The 10,579-nt window shown below is 48.0% G+C and overlaps 1 protein-coding gene across 1 annotated transcript in view; it reads left to right on the forward strand.

The window, feature by feature from the left end:
- LOC144482864 (uncharacterized) overlaps positions 1–7,571 on the forward strand; it is a 29,481-nt gene extending 21,910 nt beyond the window's left edge. The window contains exon 5 of the mRNA XM_078201704.1: positions 5,947–7,571. Within this exon, the coding sequence (XP_078057830.1) occupies positions 5,947–7,083 (1,137 nt within the window). The 3' untranslated portion in view covers positions 7,084–7,571. The remainder of the gene's footprint in view (positions 1–5,946) is intronic.
- The last annotated feature ends 3,008 nt before the right edge of the window (positions 7,572–10,579 follow it).

Raw genomic sequence — 10,579 nt, forward strand, 5'->3', positions numbered from 1 at the left:
CCGAAGATCAGAGGCTGAATGCCCGTGACCGCTCAAGTGCTCCCCAACAGGAAGAGAACAGTCTTGCCTGGTGATTGTCGAGCGATGTTCATTCATCCGTTGTCGCAGTGTCTGCATGGTTTCCCCAATGTACCATGCCTCGGGACATACTTTCCTGCAGCGTATCAGGTAGACAACGTTGGCCGAGTTGCAAGAGTATGTACCGTGTACCTGGTGGATGGTGTTCTCACGTGAGATGATGGCATCTGTGTCGATGATCCGGCACGTGTTGCAGAGGTTGCTGTGGCAGGGTTGTGTGGTGTCGTGGTCACTGTTCTCCTGAAGGCTGGGTAGTTTGCTGCGGACAATGGTCTGTTTGAGGTTGTGCGGTTGTTTGAAGGCAAGAAGTGGGGGTGTGGGGATGGCCTTGGCGAGATGTTCGTCTTCATCAATGACATGTTGAAGGCTCCAGAGGAGATGCCGTAGCTTCTCCGCTCCGATGAAGTACTGGACGACGAAGGGTACTCTGTCCACCGTGTCCCGTGTTTGTCTTCTGAGGAGGTCGGTGCGGTTTTTCGCTGTGGCGCGTCGGAACTGTCGATCGATGAGTTGAGCGCTATATCCTGTTCTTATGAGGGCATCTTTCAGCGTCTGGAGGTGTCTGTTGCGATCCTCCTCATCCGAGCAGATCCTGTGTATACGGAGGGCTTGTCCGTAGGGGATGGCTTCTTTAACGTGTTTAGAGTGGAAGCTCTCCACTCACATTGTTTGTACCTTTAAGACTTGATTAGCTGCAAGGATTCGCATTCCAACCATTATTCATGTAAATTGAGTCTGTGTCTTTATAAGCTCTGTTTGTGAACAGAATTCCCACTCACCTGAAGAAGGAGCTTGAGGCTCCGAAAGCTTGTGTGACGTTTGCTACCAAATAAACCTGTTGGACTTTAACCTGGTGTTGTTAAACTTCTTACTGTTATTATTGGACAAGCAGCAAATCACCGTCACAATGCCCGGCTGATTGACGGCAGCGCGGACCAATGGGAAGAGGGGACAGTGCTGGAGGACCGACATGGAGCGGTCGGTCCTCCAACCAATCGGAGCGAACGAGGGGCGGGGCCAACTTTGACTCGAGCATGCGCAGTATGAGTAATGGCGATGGGAAACGGCTTTTGCTGTGGGCTCGGAAATCTGTTAGAGGTGACTGGAGGTACGGAGAGAGCAATGGATCGTCCAGGTGGGTGGAAACGCTGCATAAGCATGTTGTGTAAGCCGCAAACCGCGGAAGAGAACTTCCCGGACCCAGTTTGTACCGAGCAAGGCTGCAGCTCCTCGTGTTCGTCCAAGGTTAACGTTCGCCATCTTTATTGGGGGCAATAGGCAGCAGTGCGCACGTGCGGCCGCCATGTTTGTAGAGGGCAATGTTGTCAATCAGTGGGAGGGGCTTGTTCCCCAGTGCTCAGAATGGAGACAACCTGTCCATCAAACTGCATCAACCCTGAGTCCCAATGTCTTATTGATGAAGCAGAGCGGTGGTAGAGAAGGAAAAAGAAAGGAAAATAAAAACAATAAATGCTGGAAAATCTCAGCAGATCTGACAGCATCTGTGGAGAGAGAATAGAACCAACGTTTCGAGACTGGATGACCCATAGTCAGAGCTTGTACACGTGTAAACAGAGCATGTAAACTTTGACACCTCCATGTACCCTTGTACACCTCAATCAATCTACTTTGCTCCAAGGAGAACAACCCCAAGTTATCCAGCCTAACATTGTAACTATAATTCCTCATCCCTGGAACCATTTTGATAAATCTCCTCTGCACCCTGTCAAGGAGCCTCACATCCTCCATAATGTGTGGTGTTCACTGGTTTGCACAGACCCAGGTATTCTGTGTGCCTGTCTGTGATCTCATCACATACTTACAATTGCACAGTGACATCACCCCCGCTCCCCAGGGATTTCCTCAACTGGGAGATGTTTCTCTGATGCCAATGCTTCTGATATCTTTCCAGCTGCAGGCTCCAGCAGGAGATTTTAATATTAAAATCAGTTAAATTGTTTCAGAGGTGAGTGTTTGTGACCATTCACGGGCGCGGGTTCTCGTCATAAACCAGCTGCTCGCCTCCATGCTGTGGTACCGGCTGGTCCCTTTGACCCCTCCCCCTGGCTTTGTCGCCAATATCCAGAGAACCCTCCTGCGGTTCTTCTGGGGCAATCGACTGCACTGGGTCCCTGCTGCGGTTCTGTATCTCCCGCTTGAGGAGGGCAGACAAGGTCTGGTGTGCCTCCGCACTCAGATAGCGACCTTCCGCTAAAGGTACCTTTACGTTGAGCCCCCTCCACAATGGTGTGCCATATTTCTTCTGCCACTGGCACGGCCTCAATTATGACGTGCAGCTCCTGCATATCGAACTGGGGCGTGCTTCGACCGCCCTGCAGGAGTTGCCCATCTTTTACCAGGACCTCCTCACCGTCTGGAACACGGTCGCCTCGCGACACAGCTCTCCCCCGTCAGGAGTAGCAGCTCTCGTGTGAGAGCCGCTGCTCAGGAATCCGCTCCTCCAGCCGTATGACTTCAGGTGGCTGGCGGAGAGGAGGGCTGTGGATGCCGGGGTGACCAGAATCGGGGACGTGCTCGATGGCGGAGGAGCGGGCTGGATGGGCCCCCGCGTGCTGGCTGAGCGCATGGGGACGACCGTCCGGCACGCGGCCAAAGCCATCCTAGACCTTAGGACGGTCGTGCTCGGCCCCGAAAGTGCACGCAAACTCGAGGCGGCGCAGGCGTGCGGTGGGATCCCGCCCGAGCGTTCCCCTGTTCGGACAGAATTCCACATTGGCCCAAAACTTCAACCCTCCTCCTCGGGTCAGGTGCCCCACAGCCTGAGCCGCCTCGTGGAAATGTCCTCCGTGCCTTTTCCTACCGCGCGGAGGCGTTTCCTGTGCGGGCTGCTGCTGCACACCTTCCACTACCGCCTCCTTGCCTGTCGCCCGGATACACCTTGGCGGGCCTTGTTTCCGTAGAGGTCCCTCTACGGAGGGATTGCCCCAATTACATCGGGGACCTGGGGTGAAGGGTGATGCATGCAGCAGTTCCGCACAACCGTAGGATTCACTGGTTCACGGGCTATGAAGCTTGCCCCTTCTGTGGCCTTGTGAAGTCTGTGGACCATGTCTATGTTTTGTGTCTTAGGTTGCACTTTCTTTTTGTTGGGGTCGGGATGGCGACCTCCTCGTGAACCTGCTCCTGGGCCTGGCGAAACGCGCCATTTACCGGTCCAGGCTGCGGGCGATCGAGGGGGCCGTCCATCCTGACTGTCTTCCCCTCTACCGCGGCTACGTTCACGGCCGGGTGTCCCTGGAGAGGGAGCATGCGGTGTCCACGGGCGCGGTTGACGCCTTCCGCGCCCGCTGGGCACCGCAGGGGTTGGGGTGCGTTATCAACCCTAATAATCACATTTTAATTTGATGTTTTTAAGTTTCCTTTGTACTTTGATTTCTGTTCGGACTGTTCTCCCTCCTTTTGGGGAGCTGCCCCTTTTACTTTGTCCTGACTTAATCTGAGTTTGTTTATTTGTTTTGACCTAAAAGAGGCCAACATCTGTGAGTAACACACTTTCTTTTCTCCCCCTTTCCATTTCTTTTCTCATTCTGGGGGAAATTGGGGACTTGCAGCAACTGAAGGGAAAGGAAGTGAATCCAGGGAGGGTGCAGACTCTGGGAAGGTTGGCCCAGGTCTCCCTCTCTCTCTCTCTCTCTCTTAAAGACATTGATATAGAAACAGAGATGATAGGAGCAGGAGGAGGCCATTTGGCCCTTCGAGCCTGCTCCGCCATTCATTATGATCATGGCTGATCATCCAACTGAGTAGCCTAATCCTGCTTTTTCCCATAACCTGTGATCCCATTCACCCCAAGTGCTTTATCCAGCCGCCTCTTGAATACATTCAATGTTTTGTGCACCAACTACTTCCTGTGGTAATGAATTCCACAGGGTGACTACTCTTTGGGTGAAGAAATGTCTCCTCACCTCCCTCCTACATGGTCTGCCCTGAATCCTCAGACTGTGACCCTTGGTTCTGGACTCCATCGGGAACATCCTCCCTGCATCTATCCTGTCTCGACTTCTTAGAATTTTATAAGTCTCTATGAGATACCCCCTCATTCATCTGAACTCCAATGAAAACAATCCTAACCTGGTCAATCTCTCCTCATACATCAGTCCCGCGATTCCCTGAATCAGCCTGGTGAACATCCTTTGCTCCCTCAGCTTGACACATTTATTTGTCTGTCGAAAAGGATGGTCTTTTTCCTCATGTTCACATTAAAGGGCAGCTTTCCCCAGGAGATGGCTGACATTTAAGGGGACAGAACGTTAATATAGGACAGAGATATGTCTGGTGTTATTATATGGTACCCAGATTAGATATATTATTTATGTTTCTGTAATAAAATACTTTTATTATTAGTTCTTGCATTGTAATATAATGCTGTAGCGATGTTGTACATTTCCAGTCATAAAGTCATTTCAGCACAGAAGGAATCCATTCGGTAACTCGAGTCCATGCTGACTCTCTGTATAACATTCCAGTCCCATTCCCACTCGATATCCTCACTCTCCTGAAAGTTTATTTCCTTCAAATGCCCAACCACTTTCATTTTTAAATAGAATCCATAGATATGGATGGAGAGTTACAACATTTTGGGAATGAAATAGGAAAGAATGTTCCATAGAAACTAGAATTGTCTGCTCTGAATTTCTATCCCATACTGACTGTGATGACTTTTGCAAACTCATTTCATAGGATATTGAATGAGGAATCAAAGGCAAAAATCTCAACCGTCACATCCAAACAGAGTCATATTCCTTGGGATCTGAATATCTTGTAATATGGAACTGTAGCTCCGTTATATATTTCAAGACATCTCTTCCCTCAGAGGGTTGTTCGTCTTTTGGATTTCTCTTCCACAGGGACCAGTGGAGGCTGAGGATCATTGAATATATTCCAGTTAGACAGATCTTTGACTGACAAGGGTGTCAAGAGTTATGGGGAACAGACAAGAAGATGGAGCAAAAGCTAATATGTGAGGGGATTTCTTCACTCAAGGATGTGCTAAAGCTTTGGAATTCTCAACCCCTGAGGACAGTGAAGCCTCAGTCATCAACTATTTTCAAGAGAGAGATTGATTGGTTTCTAGATATTGAAGATATCAAGGGATATGGGTTTAGTGTGGGGAGAATGATGCTGAGGTAGATGAACGAATTATCTCATTGAATAGTTTAAAAGGCTCGATGGACCAAATGGCCGACTGCAGCTCCTATTTGTTATGGTCTCTGTGTCCAGGACAGGAAGCAGTGAGCATGGATCTGTCAATCAGCCTCAATCAGCACCTTCAGGAGAATTGGGAGGGTGAACATTAGATACAGCAGAGTGAGAATGGAGGGAGAGTGTGTGGGATGGAGATTTACAGCTTTTTGGGACTGAAATAGGAAAGAATGTTCCATAGAAACTAGAATTGTCTGTTCTGAATTTCTATCCTGCACTGACACTGATGACTTTTGTAAACTCATTTTACAGGATATTGAAAGAGGAATCACAGGCCGAAATCTCAAACGTCACGTCTAGATCTGACAGAGTCATATTCCTTGGGAGCTGAATATCATCGGACTTTGAATCTGGAAGGAGAAATGATTGTCCAGTCTGTTGATTTGAAAAGATTTGAAATGTCAGTGTGACTAGAAAAGCAGCAACACACTGCCACACTCGAGTGAGAGTGTTCCAATGCACTGACTAAAGAGCTTTAACCAGTTACACAGCCTGAATAAATATCACACCATTCACAGCGGGGAGAGACTGTACTCGTGTTGTGAGTGTGGACGAGACTTCAACTGATTGTCCACCCAAGAGAGAGGTAAGGACACCTGCACCATGGAGAAACCGTGGAAATGTGGGGACTGTGGGAAGAGATACAGAGCCCCATCAGAGCTGGAAGCTCATCGGCGCAACCACACTGGGGAGAGACCATTCACCTGCTCTCAGTGTGGGGAGGGATTCACTCAGTCATTCAGCCTGCAGTCACACCAGCGAGTTCACACTGGGGAGAGACCGTTCACGTGTTCTCAGTGCGGGGAGGGATTCAGTCATTTATCCAGCCTGCGGACACACCAGCGAGTTCACACTGGGGAGAGGCCGTTCACCTGCCCTCAGTGTGGGAAGGGATTCACTTGTTCATCCAGCCTGCAGTCACACCGGCGAGTTCACACTGGGGAAAGGCCATTCACCTGCCCTCAGTGTGGGAAGGGTTTCACTCAGTCATTCAACCTGCGGGCACACCAGCGAGTTCACACTGGAGAGAGGCCATTCACCTGCTCTCAGTGTGGGAAGGGATTCACTCAGTCATCCCACCTGCGGATACACCACCGAGTTCACACTGGGGAGAGGCCATTCACCTGCTCTCAGTGTGGGAATGGATTCACTCAGTCATCCCACCTGCAGACACACCAGCGGGTTCACACTGGGGAGAGACCATTCACCTGCTCTCAATGTGGGGAGGGATTCAGTCGGTCATCCCACCTGCAGACACACCAGCGAGTTCACAATGGGGAGAGGCCATTCACCTGCTCTCAATGTGGGAAGGGATTTACTCAGTCATCCCAGCTGCAGATACACCAGCGAATTCACACTGGGGAGAGGCCATTCACCTGCTCTCAGTGTGGGAAGGGATTCACTCAGTCATCCAGCCTGCTGACACACCAGCGAGTTCACACTGGGGAGAAGCCATTCACCTGCCCTCAATGTGGGAAGGGATTTACTCGATTATCCAGCCTGCGGATACACCAGCGAGTTCACACTGGGGAGAGACCATTCACCTGCTCTCAGTGTGGGAAGGGATTCTGTGATTCGTCCAGCCTGCTGACACACCAGCGAGTTCACACTGGGGAGAGGCCGTTCACCTGCTCTCAATGTGGGAAGGGATTCACTCGGTCCTCCCACCTCCAGATACACCAGCGAGTTCACACTGGGGAGAGACCGTTCAGCTGCTCTGTGTGTGAGAAGAGATTCAGTCTTTCATCCGCCCTGCTGAGACACCAACAAGTTCACGAGTGATTCCAGGGGTTGGATTCTGCTGTTATTGTTTCTGCTCTCAATTACATCCAGGACTGCATTTTGTTCATTCTCACAGTTGGTCAATGGGGAGGGTCGGAGGGTTTCTTTCTGCTGGACTGGCCGGTCTCATGACTTTGCCTCCAGTGGGCTGATGCTCTTTGAGTCGTGTTACCAAATTTCACACGGATCACAGAGTGACAGGGTGTTAGGAAGTTAAGAGTCACTATTTTTGTTTGAAATCCCCTCAAATGCCCATCCAATTTCCTTTGTAATTGTTTATTGTCTCCACTTCCTCCACCCTCGTAGGCAGCGAGTTCCAGCTCATTACCATTCGCTGCATCAAAATATTCTTCGTCACATCCCACCCCCACGCATCTCTGATCCAAAACCTTAAATCTGTGTCCCCCTCATCCTTGTCCCATCAACTAATGGGAACAGCTTTTCTTTGTCCACCTTATCTAAACCTGTCAGAATCTTGTCCACCTCTATCAAATCTCCCCTCAACCTCCTTTGCTCCAAGGGAAACAACCCCAGCCTGACATCGACAATAAAGAACAAACTAACAGAATATGTTAATGCCTGAAATCAAATGGGAATGTTTAATTTCTGTTTTAAAGATATTGTGAATATATTGTCCTGGACAATAACAGAATTGGAATAACTCACCTTGGGTGTGGTTGAATGGAATACCTCAATCTGATATCCACCTACAGTCTAGTGAAAGTCTGGAATGTGTAGCTGGAAATCCCTCCCTAACAGCAATGTGGGTGTACTAACACCTCAGGCATTGTAGCAGTTCAGGAAGGCAGTGTTGGGGTTGACCACGGCCGAGGCAGCTACATACAGCCACATATTCTGTTATAATTGAAGGACTGCAGATTGAATGTGAGGCATTATGGGACTGGACTATCTTAACCACATTCCTGTGACTGCTCAGTTTCTGCAATCACGGACCATTAAAGCTGCTTAGCAGGGCCCCAACAGAGGACCTGGTGAGAATATTTACTCAGAATGAGCTAAAATTAGCTAAAACAAAGATTTTGCAGCTGGCAACATGTTTGGGATTTTAAATCAACAAAGACTTGATGTTTCCGATAAAATCAGGCCTTGGAAGTTAGCTAAAAAAAGTTTAAGTTATAATGAAGGGGAATGAAGGATCTTGTGTCTTATTTTAATCAAGGAGTTGTGAGCTTAGACCATAAGACATCGGAGCAGAAATGGGCTACCAGACCCATCGAGTCTTCTCCGCTATTCGATCATGGCTGATATTTTTCTCATCCCCATTCTCCTGCCTTTTCCCCATAACCCCTGATCCCCTTATTAATCAAGAACCTATCTATCTCTGTCTTACAGACACTCAATGAACTGACCTTCACAGCCTTCTGTGGCAAAGAGTTCCACAGATTCACCACTCTCTGGCTGAAGAAATTCCTCCTCATCTCTGTTTTAAAGGATCATCCCTTTAGGCTGAGGTTGTGCCCTCTAGTTTTTTCCCACTAAGTTTCAATAAGATCTCCCTTCATCCTTCTAAACTCCAATGAGTACAGACCCAGAGTCCTCAACCATTCTTCATACGACGACAAGCTCTTCATTCCAGAGATCATTCTTGTGAAGCTCCTCCAGACCCTTTCCAAGACCAGCATGTCGTTCCTTAGATGTGGGGCTCAAAACTGCTCACAATACTCCAAATGGGGTCTGACCAGAGCCTTATACAGTCTCAGAAGTACATCGCTGCTCTTGTATTCTAGCCCTCTTGACATGAATGCTAACATTGCATCTGCCTTTCGAACTGCCAACTAAACCTGCACGTTAACTTTAAGAGAATCTTGAACAATGACTCCCAAGTCCCTTTGTGCTTCTGATTTCTGAAACATTTCCCCATTTAGGAAATAGTCGATGTCTCCATTCCTCCTCCCCAGGTACATAATCTCACACTTTTCACATTGTATTCCATCTGCCACTTCTTTGCCCACTCTCCTAGCCCATCAAAGTCCTTCTGCAGCCCCTCTGCTTCCTCAATACTGCCTGCCCCTCTACATATCTTTGTATCATCTGCAAACTTAGCAACAATGCCTTCAGTTCCATCTTCCAAATCATTAATGTATATTGCGAAACGTTTGTGGTGCTCTGTCACTTTAAGAAGCTATAGCTGCGAGAGAGAATGCTGAGGATTCATTGTTTGAAATTTACGAGCTGTGAGAATCTGTGTGTTTCATTTGTTTTATGTGGATGTTTGTAGATGTGTTTTATTATTGTTTTGGGCTACATTTGTTTAGGTTTATCTTTCTGGGGAATTAACCTTCTCTTGAGTCTTTAATTAAAGGCATTTCTGGAAGTTTAGAAACAGAACCACAAGAACGCTGAAGGAATTAATTTTGTTTATTGTTGTAAAGCACATGCTATGTTTCTCTGTTTGTGTGTGGATGATATTTGTTGAATGCTTCAAGCTTTCAGGTTTTCTGTCTGTGATTTAAATCAAACAGATTTAAATAAAGGACGTGTAATTAATAAAGCTTTTTTTCATAAAAGTTGTGAACCTGGAGCCACGTTTACTGGCCAGAGACATGATTCCAGGAAACTTTGCTAAACTTGTGGGAATTTTAATCCAGATTCAAACTCTAGAATCCATCGTTAAGGATGAGATTTCTAAATTCTTGGAAGTGCAGGGTCGGATTAAGACAAGTCAGCATGGATTTAGTAAGGGGAGGTCGTGCCTGACAAACCTGTTAGAGTTCTTTGAAGAGATAACAAATAGGTTAGACCAAGGAGAGCCAATGGATGTTATCTATCTTGACTTCCAAAAGGCCTTTGACAAGGTGCCTCACGGGAGACTGCTGAGTAAAATAAGGGCCCATGGTATTCGAGGCAAGGTACTAACATGGATTGACGATTGGCTGTCAGACAGAAGGCAGAGAGTTGGGATAAAAGGTTCTTTCTCAGAATGGCAACCGGTGACAAGTGGTGTCCCGCAGGGTTCAGTGTTGGGGCCACAGCTGTTCTCTTTATATATTAACGATCTAGATGACGGGACTGGGAGCATTCTGGCCAAGTTTGCCGATGATACAAAGATAGGTGGAGGGGCAGGTAGTATTGAGGAGGTGGGGAGGCTGCAGAAAGATTTAGACAGTTTAGGAGAGTGGTCCAAGAAGTGGCTGATGAAATTCAACGTGGGCAAGTGCGAGGTTGTACACTTTGGAAAAAAGAATAGAGGCATGGACTATTTTCTAAACGGTGACAAAATTCATAATGCTAAAGTGCAAAGGGACTTGGGAGTCCTAGTCCAGGATTCTCTAAAGGTAAACTTGCAGGTTGAGTCCGTAATTAAGAAAGCAAATGTAATGTTGTCATTTATCTCAAGAGGCTTGGAATACAAAAGCAGGGATGTACTTCTGAGGCTTTATAAAGCACTGGTTAGGCCCCATTTGGAGTACTGTGAGCAATTTTGGGCCCCACACCTCAGGAAGGACATACTGGCACTGGAGCGGGTCCAGCGGAG

The sequence above is a fragment of the Mustelus asterias genome, unplaced genomic scaffold, assembly GCF_964213995.1.
Source record: "Mustelus asterias unplaced genomic scaffold, sMusAst1.hap1.1 HAP1_SCAFFOLD_43, whole genome shotgun sequence".
Lineage (NCBI taxonomy): Eukaryota > Metazoa > Chordata > Chondrichthyes > Carcharhiniformes > Triakidae > Mustelus > Mustelus asterias.